Below are 17,162 nucleotides of genomic sequence, written 5' to 3' on the forward strand. Positions count from 1 at the left end.
ATGATATTTGCATTTGAGGGTTGTGCCCAAAATATGGTATTGGCATTTCTACGCTCATGGGTTGGGTACTTCTCCAATTCGGAGGCATCCCCCATGGGTATTCGCGGGTAGCGTTCACCATTTCTTGTGACGCATTCAGAAATCCCACGGAGTTCAGAATATTTACAGGAGGTGGAGACATTTCCCCCTGGTCTCATTTGGCACATTCTCTTGATTTATATTCCGATTTTCTCCATTACCCTGTTCTTCATTAAGCGCATCTCTTCAGCTGGATGTAGACATAGTTCTCCCACTTATAAGTCTCATAAAAATTAAACACACACAAAACTAGTTCAATTAGTTCGATTAAGCTCACCAAACGAGTCCCACCAGGCGTGCCAATTTGTTTGTGGAGAATTTCGTTCGTAGGTTCTTTTTGTTCGAACTAGCACGAGTTCACGTTTCAATTTATGCGTGTTCGTGACATGACAGAATCGAAGACTTTCGGTGAAAGAATAAATTCGTACAAGCAACAAATAGAGTTAAATTAGGGTGTTGTCTCAGCACGTCAGAAGATCTATGCTCGTTATTTCGAGCACTTCAGAAGATCTATGCTGGTTTTAACACATCAGAAGATTTATGCTCATGTTTCGAGCACGTCAGAAGATCTATGCTATTTTTTAGCACGTCAGAAGATCTATGCTTGTTTCAGCACATCAGAAGATCTATGCTAATTGTACAATCAAATTCATGCATGTAATAATTTACGTGAATCGAACAGATGACATGTATGTTGACTGTAGAAATCATATCCTTCATTAAATGGTAACAAAATTACAATTCGTAAGGATAACGAAACATGTTCAGAATGACTACACTACCATAGGCTAGATTACGCTATGCTACACTACTCCTAAAAAGGAAAAGAAAAGTGGTCGAGAAATCGTACCCAAAGCTGTCTCGTATGCACAGTATGCCTTATGTGCAAGCTGCGGAGTGCGTGTGAGGTATTGTGGGAATTAGATTTCTGACCCTTTGCTACGAGCCTGGCTCGTTTAATTTATAGACAGATTTGGGAAAAATAATTGTTTCTGACGCACCCCGGAAGTGCATAACTATTCTAAACTTCTACATAGTGGCTTACTCTCGGGCCCGTCTCTGGATAATTCTTGGAACTGCTTGTTAACTTCCCCAAACCGTTCTACAGCCTTTGACACTTATCCCATGTTACTTCAACCGCTCCTAAATCGTGTCTCCTTTAAGTTCTCCATTCTGAGAGGCTATGAAGTGTATTCGTATATGTCCGGATTCTTGGGATTTCGAGTAACCAACGAAAAATATACTTGAATGTTTCCTGATTCTGCTTGTACTTTGAGAGGTTGTGAGGCCGTGAGCCCCTTTTCCTGGGCAGCATCCTTCCTGACTCAAGGATTTCGAGAGTTTCACAAAAAATGTCTTCGCGTATCTCTTGACTCTCTTCAAGCTTCGTATGCCTTCTTTAGAAACTTCTCCGCCATTTCTCGATCTTCTAGGATTTTTGAGCACCCTTGTGTTTCGAGTGTCTCCGAATTCATTTTCTGGTACTAACACCACTAAAAGTCATATTAAATGCCACTAAAAGTTCATTTTATTGTAGTGTTAAAAAAATTATATAATTTAATAAAATATGATAAAATAATTAACATAATACTTTATTATCGGTATCAGAATTGATTGCATATAATTGAATCTTCGACATACACAATTTTTTCCAACATGACATACATCCTAATCGTAATGCAATTAGACATTACTGCAACCACGTTTTTACCTCCTTTTGTCCTTGCTAGGCATGCATCATCATCATCACACTCTTCAACCTAAATAGTATACTATATCACGTTCTTCCAAAGCTAATCCCTTCACTCCTTTTCTCGATGGCAAATGAAGTTGTGTCAGCCACCATAAAAAAATGCAGCAAAAGTAGAGCAAAGGAATTTCATAAATAAGCAACTTTTATTTAATTTTAACCATCATTACATTGGACGATAATAGCTATAGAGGGATGTAGTAATATCTTTCGACCTACATATCAAGAAGAAAAATAATTAAAATTCGGCTCATACTTGAAGCCTAGTTATTTATGCCCATATATATCCTAGGCATTAGCATTGTACAACCAAACATTGCTAAGAGTGGAACATACTTCTTCTAAAGGACCTATGTTTTGTTTGAATTTAAGTGATACGAAATAAAAGATAATTTTAAATTGCCCTTATTTGTGAAATTCCATGACTCCCAAGGCACCAAATGCTCTAGAAACAACTTCAAATCCTGGAAATCCCGAAAGCTTGGATAAAGCCTCAAATTCATTAGTTGTTCTCTCCTTACCACCAATGACAAACATGAGATTGTCGATGATAGAAACAATCTTTGATTCATCAGAATCTGATGCTTCTGGCACTATTAGGTCCACAACAATCACCTTTCCATTTTGTGGCAGTGCCTTGTGACAATTTCTCAAGAGCCTTAAGCAGTCTTCATCCGACCAATTGTGCAGCACAGCCTACATAATTTAGCCAAAGATGAATATATAGCATGAATTAGGGGTCACTTTTCGATCAATATATAGTTCTAGAAATTTTAAGGGTCATAAAGTGCTTTCTAACCTTTAGAATTATGGCATCACCCTGGGGTACACTTACGTACATGTCTCCTCCAACATGTTCTATGCCTTCATGCAAATTAGCACAGTTTGTCAATCAATATTTATATGGAAAATGTGGACCATTATCTTTTGGATACTGGTTTAAAGACAATTTCTATTGAAAAACGTAACTATAGTGTACTAACTTTTTATATATTAATTCATATAACCGGTACTCTAACGATACTGATTAGAAAATTCCTATTTATTTGTAAAGTACAAATAGGGCAATGAATTGCATCTTTAATTCAATACAAGATTAATTAGTAGTACCTGGATATGTTGGTGCCTTTTCAACAACGTGGGGCAAATCAAAATTAATGCCCTTTATTGAAGGGTACTTAGAGATTATCATATGTAGCATTTCTCCGATTCCTCCACCTACATTAACCAGTGTTGATATTCCTTCAAATCCTGTATACTCTTGTAAAATGGCTTTCATGTCCATGGTGCTTATACCGTTCACTGCCTTGTTGAAAATGTGGTTCTGTGCTGGATATTTATCAGCGTATTGGAATGTTGACATTCCATGAACTTTATTGAATAGGTCATCAGCGGCGGCATCAATTATAGCATCCTTAAAATTAGGCCTAAAATAAAATAACACCCATTACAAAACTCAGAATATTTGTGTCTCATTTTTTTTTAATTATTTTATGTTTTATATGTAATGAGAAGTGATTCATTTATTTCATAAAGTAAGTCTAATTAGACTTACTATATTTAATATTTTATATTTTATATTAAATTTCAACGATTTAATAATTGAATTTAAAGTTCTTAATGTATAGATCAAATTTGTAAATTTTTAAAAATTTTAAAAATCATTTGATATTTTGTTTCATTAATTCAAATTGATGAGTAATTATAAAATCATTTCATACGTTGATTTGAATTAATGAAACAAAATATCAAATAATTTTCATTTATTTTAAAATTTTGCATATTTGATCTATACATTAAGAACTTTAAATTCAACAATTAGATTGTTAAAATTTAATGTAGACTATAAGTTATTGAATGAAATAAGTCTAGGTAAACTTACTCCTAAAGTAAACGAATCCCTCCTCAAATGTAATATATATATATATATATATAAGGAAATTACTCAAGTGAGAGCACTTATTAATACGAAAACATGAGATCAACTAATAACAACCTTATATTAAAATAAATAATTTAGACTAAAATATTATATCTAGAATCATCATCTATCACTACTATTGTAATTTTTTTTCTATATTTATTATTGTTGTTAACTTTATTACCTTCACCTCCATCACAACTTTGCCACATCACCACCACCACCACAACCATAGGTACTACCACCACTACCACTGTTGTTGTGATTACCGTCATTCCTACCATTACCACCCTTACCACCATCATCATTGACAGTGATGACAACAGTAGTAGTAGCGATGATAACGACAGTGGTCAATACAGCACAAATAGTTTTTAGCAACATTTGAAAATGTTACTTATAAATGTTACTATTTTTCTTTAGTAACATATTATCAAATGTTGTATATAGTTCATGTTGCTAAAAAATTTTAATAACATTTTTCCATAATTAGGCAATAGTTTTCAAATGTTATCAAAGTAGTATTTTTGTAACATTTTAATGTTTTTTTTATAACATTTTAATGATGTTGCTAAGATTTTGTTAACTTTATAAAATGATAATTAATTTTAATTTAGATATTACTATCAATTATTATATTTTTATGTCTCCTAAACTCCTAGGGATTCTTTAAGAGAAGATTAAAGACATTCTTAATTTTTTTAGGGAAAGACATTCTTAGTTAGTCACCACTAATTATATATAAAACATCAAAGTTCATTTATCTTAAGTATAACTATTTTATTATATATACTCTTTATAAGTCATTCATCTATTTGATGTGTGACTTTAATTACGGGTAACAATTAGATATGAGAAAAATATACTTTTTTTACTAGATGTAAGACTTTGATTTTAAAAACAATTATAGTAACATTTTTTTAAAAAAAAATGTTGCAAAATAACCTATAATAAAATCAATTAGTTTATCGATCCAAAAGAACTATGAAATTTTTGGTGTGTAAAAAAATTGATCAAAAATTGGATAAACTAGTTTAAATCTGTTAAAAACCAATCAAGTAATAGTGTAGAAAATCGGATTGAATTGGTCTTTTTAGTTTTTTTTTCTAATTTTTTAAATATTCTTATCATAAATAAATAAATATATTTAATAAAATTATAAATTATCTTAATTATTACTTTTAATAATTTTCTTATTAAGATGAAATTTAGTCATTTATATTAATTTATAATTTTTATATCATAATATTTTATATTATATTAATTTAAATTTTTTCTACTCTAAATATAAATTGTTATATTTTATTAAAATTTAAACTTAAAATATTATATTTAGATTTTTACATAAACTTTAAAATATAAAAATGTATAAAATAATTTTTTTAATCTTAATTTTATAAAAATTATGATATTATGTTTATGTAATAATTTTATGTATTATTTAAATATTATTATTATTATTATTATTTTATTAATATCAATTCAGTCATAATTTAATCACAATTAAACAATTAATCCTTAAATCAATACCTTGACAGATTCAATAATCAGTCTAATTTTAAAAATATTACTAAAAGTAGATTAAATTTTTATAGGAAATATAACTTGTGGAGAAATCATTAAACACGGAAAATCATTGGATGTGGATTCTCTCATTCACACTTAAATTCCAACAAAACTAAGAATTCAAAAAATATATGTTGGATAAAAACATATTTTATTTAAATAAGATAATCTCAAAGATGATGAATACGCTAGAGATAAACATCAATCTTCCCGTAGAGTGTTGATGGATGAGAAGCAGGAACAGGCTACGGGATAATCGAACGTTTGACAAAGAGGGAGAAGAAAGAAAGAAATGGGTGGCCTGAAAACGAAGTTGGAGTCCTGTTGAAAAAAAATTGAGGGTTGAAATATTATATATATATATATATATATATATATATATATATATTTTAGTGTTCTTAAACTTTGACCAATGTTGACTTTTAATCCTTAAAAGAAATTCATTGGCCTTTATGGTCTGAGGTGCCCATTTTTTTGTTCATGGAGGAAAACAAAAAATTATTTGGAGATTAAAATTAGAAGTTGACCAAACAACTGCAGGATTAAAAAAAATTAAAAATATATAATTTCAAATTTCAACTCCAAAATAAAAATTTGTTTTACTGCTGGTCAAAAGGACTGTTCCGTAGAATTTCAACCATCAAAAATATGGGGTTTTGTTGCTTGTCAAAATAACTGTCTGAATTTCAATAAAAAAAATTTGGTTTTGAATTTCAACCAAAAGTTAATAATTATTTCAAAATTATATACAAATAAAATAGTATTTTAAGTTGAAAAAAGGATTTAACGCGAGAAAATTACACTTTTAAAAATAAAATATAATAATAATTATTGATTAAAAATTAATGATTAATATATTAATTAATTTTAAATTATTTTATAAAAATTTGAATAGGGAAGAAGTCGAACTATGAGCACTTGAGAGTGTTTGGTTGTTTGGTATATGCCTTGAAGAACAAGGAAGGGAAGTTTGACGAAAGGGGGAGAGCATGTGTACTCATTAGATACCCAAGTGGACAAAAAGGATACAAAGTTTATGATATTGAAAAGAAGGAAATACAAGTCTCAAGGGATGTGATATTTTGCGAACATGAATTTTCATTCAAGGCTGAAAAGACAATCATGCCCAGACAAGTGACTCTACCTGTGTTCGAAGAAACTGAAGACATAATAACAAGAGAGGTGAGGTGCTTGGTAGAACAAGATGTAGAAGAAATAAGGGAAAAAGTGGTCATGAGGAAAATCATGATGTTGAATCATCGCATGAAAGGGACACAGGAAGTGGGGGTGTTACAAATGAACACAATGAAGAAAGACGCAGTAGAAGAATGATACATCCACTAAGACACTTAGAAGAGTATGAAGTTAACCTACCACCCTTCATTACACGATTTCTATATGACCCTATGTAACTCAGTAGTGCATCCTTTATCAAGTTATTTATCCTATGATAAGTTTTCACATTCAGATAAAGCTCTCTTAGTGGCCATCTCCTTTCATGATGAGCCAAAAAATTTCTCACAAGCAGTAAAGAATGAATGCTGGAGGGAGGCAATGAAGAAAGAAATAGAGGCGTTGGAGAAAAATGAAACATAGACGTTGGAGGCACTTCCACTAGGAAAGAATGTTGTCGATTCAAAATGGGTATTTAAAATAAAATACAAGCCAAATGGTGAGATAGAATGCCAAAAATCAAGGCTCGTGGAAAAAGGTTTTACTCAAGTTGAAGGAGTAAACTTTCATGAAACATTTGCACTAGTAGCAAAGTTAATAACAGTGCGATGTCTATTAAGTGTAGCAACAACAAATAGGTGAGAAGTTCACCAACTTGACGGGAACAACGCATTTTTGCACGGAGAATTAGAAGAAGTGTACATGTGTATACCCTAAGGCTTCGCAAAGGAAGGGGAAACTAGAGTTTGCAAACTAAGAAAGTCCCTTTACAAGCTATGCTAAGCATCAAGAAATTGGTATCAAAAATTTACTAGTGCATTAAATAAGGTTGGTTTCAGGCAATCTAGGGTAGACCATTCCTTATTCATTTACAAAAGGGAGAGAGATTTTCTAGTTGCACTAATATATGTAGATGATGTTATATTGGCCAGGAACGATCAAGAAACCATGCAACAGATGAAGAATTATTTAGATAGAGTTTAGCATCATAAACTTAGGGACACTGAAGTATTTTCTTGGCGTTGAGGTAGCCAGGTCATCTCATGACATATTTCTTAGCCAAAGAAAATATGTCTTGAACATATTAAAAGAGACGGGGATGCAGAGATGCAGGCCAAGCAAGTTTCCAATGGAACAAAACTACAAATTACAAGAAAGTAATGATGAACAAGATACTGATGTCACAAGATACAGAAGGTTGGTGGGGCATCTACTCTATCTAACAGTAACAAGACTGGATGTCACATATGCAATCAATACATTGTGCCAGTTTGTGACAACACCAAAACAAAGACACATGGATGCTGTAGAAAGGGTACTATGCTACTTAAAGTCAACCCCATGGCAAGGAATATTGCTTAAAAGTGGTGTTGCATTGAGGCTGGAGGCATATTATGATGCAGATTGAGGTGGATGTACCTTAACCAGAAGATCCTATATAGGGTATCTGATTATGTTAGGAGGGTCACCTATTTCATGGAGATCAAAGAGGCAGGCAGTGGTAGTGAAGTGATCATCAGCAGAAGTAGAGTACATGTTCATGGTAGCAATAGTCAGTGGATAATATGGTTAAGATGGTTGTTGATAGAGTTAAGGGCATCACAACAGGAAGCTACTACCATGTTTTGTCATAATCAAGCAACATTACATATTGTTATGAATCTCATTTTTCATGAAATGACAAAGCATGTAGAAATGGACTCTTATTTTGTTCGAGAACGAGTTCAATCAAGAGAAATAATGCCTACAAAGATTTGGAAGAAAGAACAGGTAGCAGCACTAGTGCAAAAAATTGGATTTAAAATCGGAGTTTTAAGATCGGTTACAAGGTAACCGATCTTAAAAGTGACGCGGTGGCAATTTTGTAAATAACATGAACACTTTTAAGATCGGTTAAAATTTAACCGATCTTAAAAGTACTTTTAAGATCGGTTACAAAATAACCGATCTTAAAAGTGGTACTTTTAAGATCGGTTATAAAATAACCGATCTTAAAAGTACTTTTAAGATCGGTTATTTTATGACCGATTTTAAAAGTGTTACTTTTAAAATCGGTTATTTAAGAACCGATTTAAAAAGTGCTACTTTTAAAATCAGTTATTTCATAACCGATTTTGTATGTAGTATACAAAATCGGTTCTTAAATAACCGATTTTAAAAGTATTGTCAGAAATCTTTTATATTCCCCTCCATTCTCATTCTCTTTAATCTTTCCCTACATTCCTTTTTTTAATCTCTAACGCTCTCATTTTCTAAAGTTTTCAATAAGGTAAATTTCGTTGTCGTTTTTGTTTTCATTTTCGTCTTCTCATGTTTTTCTTGTGTCTCTTTTCGTTTTCTCATGCTTTTCTCGTCTCTATTTTCGTTGTAGGTGCAATTTCGGTAAATTTTGAAGCTGGAACAGCCCGTTCTGCAAGGAGAATGGGCCATACTTCATGGAAAACGAGTCGTTCTCCCTGGAGAACGGGCCGTGCTGCAAGGAGAACGGGCCGTTCTCCCTGGAGAACGAGCCGTACTCCATGGAGAACGGGTCATTCTCCCTGGAGAATGGGCCGTGCTACAAGGAGAACAGGTCGTTCTCCCTGCAGAACGGGCCGTGCTGCAAGGAGAACATGTCGTTCTCCCTGCAGAACGGGTCGTTCTGCAAGGAGAACGCCCCCATTCTAAAAGTTAACTTTTAGGCCTTTTGAACAGACTAGAACAGCCCATTCCAGTTTTGGAACGACCCGTTCCAGTTTAATTTTTTTCCACGGCCAGACTTTTAAGATCGGTTATAAAACAACCAATCTTAAAAGTTAACTTTTAAAATCGGTTGTTTAACTGATTTTAAAAGTCTAACTTTTAAAATCGGCTCTTTCAAAATCGGTTACGGAACCGATTTTAAAAGTTAAAAATAACTGATTTTAAAAGTCTTTTTTTCACTAGTGCAGACATGTTCACAAAGTCATTAGGAAAGGATAGATTTGAATCTCTACTCAGCAAGTTGGACATTGAAAATCTTCATGCACCAACTTGAGGGGGGTGTTGGTATGGATAAGGATTGTTAGTATAGATAAGTTACAACTAAGGATAGATATGATTTGATAAGACTTAACTTAGTTTGTTAAAGTTGTTATATCTATTCTAATAAGATTATATCAGAAATAGAAAATTAGGGAACTGTTTTAGATCAGTAATTTAGTCATTCAATATAAATGTATAAGCTGACCACATTGAATCAATGAAAAAATTAGATTGCATATTTTCTACATATACTTTATTTTCTAAATACACCTTTTTTTTTTAATGTCAAATTCTTAAAGTAAATTGTTAAGTATTAACGTGTGGTGTCAATTTTAGGACCACAAAATAAATTTAAGAAAACACTGTAGCATTAAAGTCAAATTTTGTCGAGTTTTTAAATCTAGGCGGAATTGTAGGGTTTGAAGGAAAAAAAAATAATAAGAATTCCACTTGAGATGTTTCCGGTAAACTAAATTATATAATTCGTCGGTTTATTAAACTAAAGCTCAATGGTGTTAGCTTTAGTAAATGTGACTAATGCTCATTGTTTTTTTTGAACAGCAAAGAAATAACTTATATAATGAAATGGTAAAAAGAGATACCAATCTCGTATACAAGTTTACAATACAAGTTTACATGGGAAGGAAGGACACAGCAAAGTTGGGACTAATGTTCATTGTGTGTATATGATAACAAGGTTAGAAGAATAAAAATATGTGCATCCAAGTTTATAAGTGCTTTTAAGATAATTTTATCAAAAATTATTTTTTACTTTCAGAGAAACTTTTAAAAATATTTTTATTTAATAAAAAAAAAAAAAAAAAAAAAAAAAAAAAAACTTATGAACAACTAAGAAGTATTTTGCCTGGAACTTGGCCATGATCATGCTAATATTTTCGTGCACTTTCGGGATATGGAGTTGCGAGTCCACGATGTTGTGCAAGTTGATCAATGGCATCTTGGAATCTTGGAATAGATATGGTAATAGATATGGTTGTTGGATAGGATTGGTCTGCCACAGGAGGAATCTTGGAATTGGATTTGGCTTATACATGTGCAAAAAAATGTTAAACTATTTATGTGGCTGATATCGCTTGATATTATCCCCTCAAAGCAATTTCCATTTGCACGTAATATTAGCTCAAATGTTTTCTACGGTAGTTGCAACTTGATGGAAGAAGATACTTTCACATTTTCTTTGAATGTCATGCTGCTAAGGAAGTGTGGAGAAGGTTTGATGTGAGCCTGTAGTGGAAAATCAGTCTTTTACGTCACCTCTTTATCGTTGGATATATCAAAAACCGACGTAAAAAAGATGTAGTGGCATTTTTGTAATTTTTGTGAACTTTTTTACGTTAGACATAAGGGAGTCCGACGTAAAAAGATTTATTAATCTTCCCGCGCACACCAGTATTTGAAAACAAGAAACATGTGAAACGGTGTGAGAGAAAGAAAAAGAAGAAGCAGAAACTCAACCGCTTAGGTCGGATTTATTTTCTGCCACTCTTCACTTTCCTTCTTCGATTTCGGTTTCGTCAGAAGTAACACACCAACACCAAAAATTTCTTGTTTTTTTACTTTGTTTTTAAAGTCTAAACTCATGCATGATATATTTATTTTTATGTTTATTTAGTTTCTTTCAATTTTGTGTTATGCTTTCAGCTATGATTATTTAGGATATGGAGCATCTACAGGTAAGGTACGTAATTCTTAAGTTTGTAAGTTTGTTTCGTGTAGGGGTTTTTGATTTTGTATCTGGAACGGCCCATTCTGCAATCAGAACGGTCCGTTCTCCAGGTAGAACATCTCGTTCTTCTTGCATTTGTTATGTTTTTTTTTGTTTATAACTTTTTTACGTCGACTCTTAAGAATGTTCAACGTAAATTTACGTCTGCCATCACAACATACATAAATTTACTACCCCTTTTGTACTAGTGGAGTAGCGAACAGGGGTGCCCTATTTTTGGTTATCATGTGGGAGATTTGGATCAACAGAAATGCATCTTTGTTCTCGGGGTCTGCTAAACCTCTCTATATCACTGTGATGAACAATTGGAATTGTCATGTAGATATATTGTGTCATTTGTGTGTGTTATGCAATCTGCGGTTCGTGGTCTACATAAGGAAGAGCAGTGGGTTAGCTGTCTACATGCGTAACAAGATCAAATAGTTGTTCATGTTGATGGCAGTGCGCATGGTTGCCCTGGGCCAACAGGTTTTGGTGGTCTTTTAAGGGACAATAGAGGTCGATGGATTGTTGGGTTCTATGCTGATGCAGAGTCACTGATAATCTAAAAGTTGAGCTGCTTGCAATACTTCATGGGTTGGAGCTGGCCTGGAGAAATAACTTTCGTGATATTATGTGTTTCGGATTCCTTAAATGCTATAAATCTGGTGCGAGGTGATCCTATTTTCGATCATAAGTATGCACCGGTTATTGCAAAGATTAAAGACTACTGGGAGAGTTTGGAAAGTTAATTTTTATCATTTTCTAAGGGAGAAAAATCAATGTGTTGATTTTATGTCCAAAATGGGTTCTAATTGCGGGTCTAATTCAGTTGTTACAAAGGTTATACCTATTGGTTTAACCCCTCTTATAAGGCAGATGAATCGAAGACTTCTTTCCTAAAGGTGTAGGCTTTTTGTTATTGTTTTTTTCTTCGTTTTTTACGTTTGTAAAACCCAAAAAATATGTCTATTTTTTAATCCAAACAAACTTCTATTGTGCATGTAGAATAATGATATCAATGTTAGAAGTAGATCCTAAAGGCATGTTTGATGCGATAAATTTCATGGTACTAAACAAGACAAAAATATTTGTTTAACATTTTATTGACCGGACAAAAAAGAGGAAGAAGGACAGAACAAATATCTCACTTTTTGTTATTCAAGAAATTATGAGACAACTTATTGTCTTTTAAGTACAAAAATACTGACTACCATGTTGTTGTTACTTACTTATCACCACGTAATATTCTTATTGTCATCATTTATCACCATTGATGTAATGCACCACCATCAATGTGGTCACTTACCGCCACTTTGTTTCTATCACCCTTGTTATTGTCATTTCCACTACCATATTAACATTGTTATTTTTGTATAATTTGTCCATATTTTTACATTAATATAATATTGTTTGGTTTGAATTTAAATTCTCATAGTTTATTTTTAGACATCAATCAAAATACTTCATACTAATAGATATTATTATATGTATATAAACTCATGTTCATCCTTTTATTTAAACGATGTAGAACTTTACTAATGATAATTAATATTAAAATGGATATGATAATTGAGTTAATATTTTTTTGTATTGTCTATTATTCATTAAATATTGTAATGAATAAAAAGTTGTTCAATAACTTAAGCATTTATCTCTCTTGGTCAAATGCACCCTAAGACTTTGTATATAGAACTTAAACCTCTTACTATACTATATTATGTCAACTCTAATAGTTCGACAAACACCTATTTAATATGTTATCTTTGAACTCATAATTTATCGCATGTAATCAAAATGGTTAAGCTAGTAAGGTAAAATGAAGGAATAAGGACAATTTCCATTTTAATAGTATAATCAAAATTAAATTTTTTTATAAATTTAAAATTAATTTTTAGATAAATTATTTCAAAAGAAATCTCATAAATTAATTTATATATAAATTAATTTTATAAAAAAAACTTATTTTATTTTTCTATAAATATTCACAAAGATGTTTGTCCATATATATATACCTGTTATACAAGGATGCAGATATAAATCACTCACCAAACCTGAGACATAGCACGAGAGCATAGAAGAGAAGTAAATGAAGCCAAAGTGCCCCCACTTTCATCTGTGACAAAGTATTTTCCAACTGATGACACTTTATAAACTCTTTCGGTGTTGCCATCAGCAGTGGCACGAGTGGCACATGTTAGAAGAGAATGACTCGCAAGCAAACGAAGCATGCGTTCGAGCCTATTTGGTAACTCTGAGTAGTGTTCTATTGCCATCTTAGAAGCAATTTCAGAGGCTGACATGAATGCATCATTATTACCTATGATCTCAAACAAGTTGAGCTCAATAGCAGCATTCATGACCACTGTCAACATTTGGTTACCAGAGAGTACAAAAGCAGAGAGACGAGCCTCTTTTTCTGATGCTATATAGGGCACCATTGATTCACCCTCTCTATTGATGGAAACCATGTTATTTTCTTTGTGTGATTTAGTGTCTTAACTCTCTGGTGATTCCTTCTCCCAGAATTAACCAATTTATAACTGAAAATTTTCATTCTACAATAGTTGACAAGTTAAATATTTATTATTTATACCAGTATGATGCATGATAATGTAATTATTTAATACGGAAACTTGTGGGATTTCACTTTGACTTTGGGCAATTTTGAATGAACCAGTTGAATTTCACACTTTTATTTGATTTTTTTCATGCAAGAAACGTTATTTATTAGATTTTTACTAGCTGTGCTTTTGAACATCTTTATCAATGAGTCATGAGACAGAAAATAGGCCATTAAAGCAATCTTTCTTAACCTTTGGATACGCAGTGGCTGACGTGATACGCAGCAATTTCTATAAGAAATTGTATCATGCGAGGAAAATCAGACCCTAATTAAATTGTATGAAAATTTTCAAAGTCACAATTAATAAAAATATGATATCTATAAAGAGGTGCCAAAAAAACTAAATCAACTTGTTTGAATTTGAAAAAGAACTGCACCATCTAAAAAAAATCATAACTAATTTAAAAAAAAAAAATCAAATCCTATTGTTTAGATAAAATGGATTTTAAAAATTGAATTGTATTGATAATTAGATTTGGTGCACTGGTACATTAGTTTTAAATAATAAAATTAAATTAAATCAAAATAATTTTTTTATATCTTTCATATTGTGAAGTCCCACATCGGCTAGTAAGGTGAACGAAGCATGCCATATATATGGGTGTGGATACCTTACTCTTGAGGACGCGTCTAGGGATGCCATGAGGGCATTGCCTAGAACAAAGCCGTGAGGCCGTGGGCCAAAGCGGACAATATCCTCATGCGGGTTGCGCGGGCTGTTACATTTGGTATCAGAGCCGGGACCCGTGAGGCCGTGGGCCAAAGCGGACAATATCCTCATGCGGGTTGCGCGGGCTGTTACATTTGGTATCAGAGCCGGGACCCGGGCAGGTGTGCCAGCGAGGGCGCTGGGCTCCCCGAGGGGGGGTGGATTGTGAAGTCCCACATCGGCTAGTAAGGTGAACGAAGCATGCCATATATATGGGTGTGGATACCTTACTCTTGAGGACGCGTCTAGGGATGCCATGAGGGCATTGCCTAGAACAAAGCCGTGAGGCCGTGGGCCAAAGCGGACAATATCCTCATGCGGGTTGCGCGGGCTGTTACACATATCTTACGGTTTAATGATTTACCGTATCACAGAAAATGTTTGAATATTATTTACGATCATTCTGTTCTTTATTTTTATTTTTTTAACTTTTTTATTATCTTTAAACTATTAAAATAAATGTTAGTTATCAAATCATGTTTCATAATTAATTTTTCATATGACAATTATAAATTTTCAATGCTTTTGAGTTGACTTCAACGAGTTTGTTTGTATAAATTTTTTTCTTTTAAAAAATGTTATTAATAAAATAAACAATTTTCTACCTTATATTATATGTTTGTCTACTTAATTGATCTCTGAGTTAAATATCTAACTAGTAAAAGATTTTTAATTAATCTCTAAAAAGTGTATTAATCATAACTTTGTTCAATATTTTGAAAGAAAAAATATTCTTTTTCTTAAGAAATCCAATTTAAAATTTTGTTCAATTCTTAAAATCGGCCCAAAATTGGTTTGGTTTTAAAATCGACTCTAAATCAGCTTTAAACTTGTTTATAAAAATGGTTTGATTTAGAACCAATTATTGATGTGATTCAAATGATTCATAAACTAATTCAGATTAATAAAATGGTGCAATGCGATTAAGTGTGGTTTTTTTTTTTTGAAAAATCGAACATGTTCACCCCTAATATCAATTGACAAATAAATGGGAATGAAATCGTGCTAATTATCTTAATAAACATGACTACTCAATAAATCAATAGATATATTAACATGGTTTGAATCTAAGATCTTAATATATATTATGTGTCTTTAAGTCCACTCTAGTCATTGTCCACTTTTCAGACAGTTTTGTTTTTCGTAAAATCTGTTAAATGGAATAAGAATTTTATAACACCTAACAATAGGTTCTTTTTTATTTAATTTTTATATGACAAGGTTTGGGAACATGTTACGGATGAATAACTCAACTCATTATAAAGTCACTCTTGGTACAAAAGCTTATGCTATGATATTTCATAGTTGACATATAGCAATTAATAGAATCCTTGTAAGAGTTTTGTGTGATATCCTCTATCCCGCAAGACATAAGACATAAATAATAAATTAAACTGAATAATACGATCTCCATAAATAAACTCAACGTGTTCAAGTAGAAAGTATCACATTTTTAACTTAACAAAATGACAACCAATGAAATCGTGATCATAAAACTAATGTTTTCCAAAATAATTCAATGGAATAATATCTTAATCTAGTCCTAGCTATGGATGTCACATGTCTTGTGGGAATAAAATCCAACTATGAAGTTTAAACCTCATCACCAATATCTTCAACCTCATGCTGATGATAACCTACGTAACAATCAAGGAAAATAACACAAAGCAAAGAGAGTAAGAAACATCTCACTTTGACTCATGGTATAAAAATCCAAACTGGACAGTCAAACACAAATAAGGAATAGAAGATATAGCATACACAAACAAACATTAAAACCACAGTCATTTGGTCATGGCATAATAAAGAATAATAGTTGCATTATAATGCATTATGCAATGGACAGGGACAACATGATATCATGCATGTAGCGTCAGTAAAACATCACATATCACACTTGTGCATTACCGCTAGCAATACACGTAGAATAATCTAGGAGTACATGTCGAGTCACACCCTCTACACACTCTCATTAAAAAGGCATACTACCAAAATCTAGTCGAGATAAGTAGTGAAAGATACATTTCATGCTCACAAAAGTAGGACTAGGATTTCTAAATTGAGTTATCTCGAAGGTTGATTCCCAAACTTTTACACAAAGGACCTTCCCTGGTCGTATATTCCATATCGTACCCTATTGTACCCTTTAAATAAAACATTTTTTATGCACGTGATGCATGTTAAATAGACTCAATGCAATAACATAAATATGATGTCATCACATGTCACATAATCCTCATATCGATCACCTCATATATCTCATGTGCATTCTCAAATACATCAACTAATCTTTAGTAAAAAGGAAGTATCAAGATCACAAGGATAAAACAACTACCTAATAGTTATAGAATGAGTTGAGCTCCCGAAAGCCTCTCGTTGAGCAAATAACATCTAGTTGAGCCACCAACATCTAGTTAAGTGACCAACATCTAGTTGAGTGAGTTAGGGCTTCTCGCTGAGTGACCAACATCTAGTTGAGCGAGTTGAGCCCCTTAAGACTTCTCGTTGAGCGACTAATATCTAGCTGAGCAAGCTGAGCTCCTTGGAGCTTCTCGCTGAGTTACCTTGCACATCTCGCTAAGCGAGAATGCAATCTTCCTTTATGGAAAT

General features: G+C 32.5%; 1 protein-coding gene across 1 annotated transcript; it reads right to left on the bottom strand.

Moving 5' to 3' along the window:
• Positions 1 to 1,955: 1,955 nt before the first annotated feature.
• On the bottom strand, positions 1,956 to 13,739 carry LOC109792778 (isoliquiritigenin 2'-O-methyltransferase). Its single transcript, XM_020352205.3, has 4 exons — positions 13,267 to 13,739; positions 2,939 to 3,255; positions 2,628 to 2,692; positions 1,956 to 2,524 (listed from the first exon to the last, which is right to left on the bottom strand). Exons 1-4 carry the CDS (start codon positions 13,686 to 13,688, stop codon positions 2,234 to 2,236), a joined length of 1,095 nt encoding a protein of 364 aa, XP_020207794.2. The 5' UTR covers positions 13,689 to 13,739; the 3' UTR covers positions 1,956 to 2,233.
• Positions 13,740 to 17,162: the final 3,423 nt, after the last annotated feature.

The sequence above is a fragment of the Cajanus cajan genome, chromosome 1 (genome assembly GCF_000230855.2).
Source record: "Cajanus cajan strain Asha chromosome 1, NIPB_CcT2T_4, whole genome shotgun sequence".
Taxonomy (NCBI): domain Eukaryota; kingdom Viridiplantae; phylum Streptophyta; class Magnoliopsida; order Fabales; family Fabaceae; genus Cajanus; species Cajanus cajan.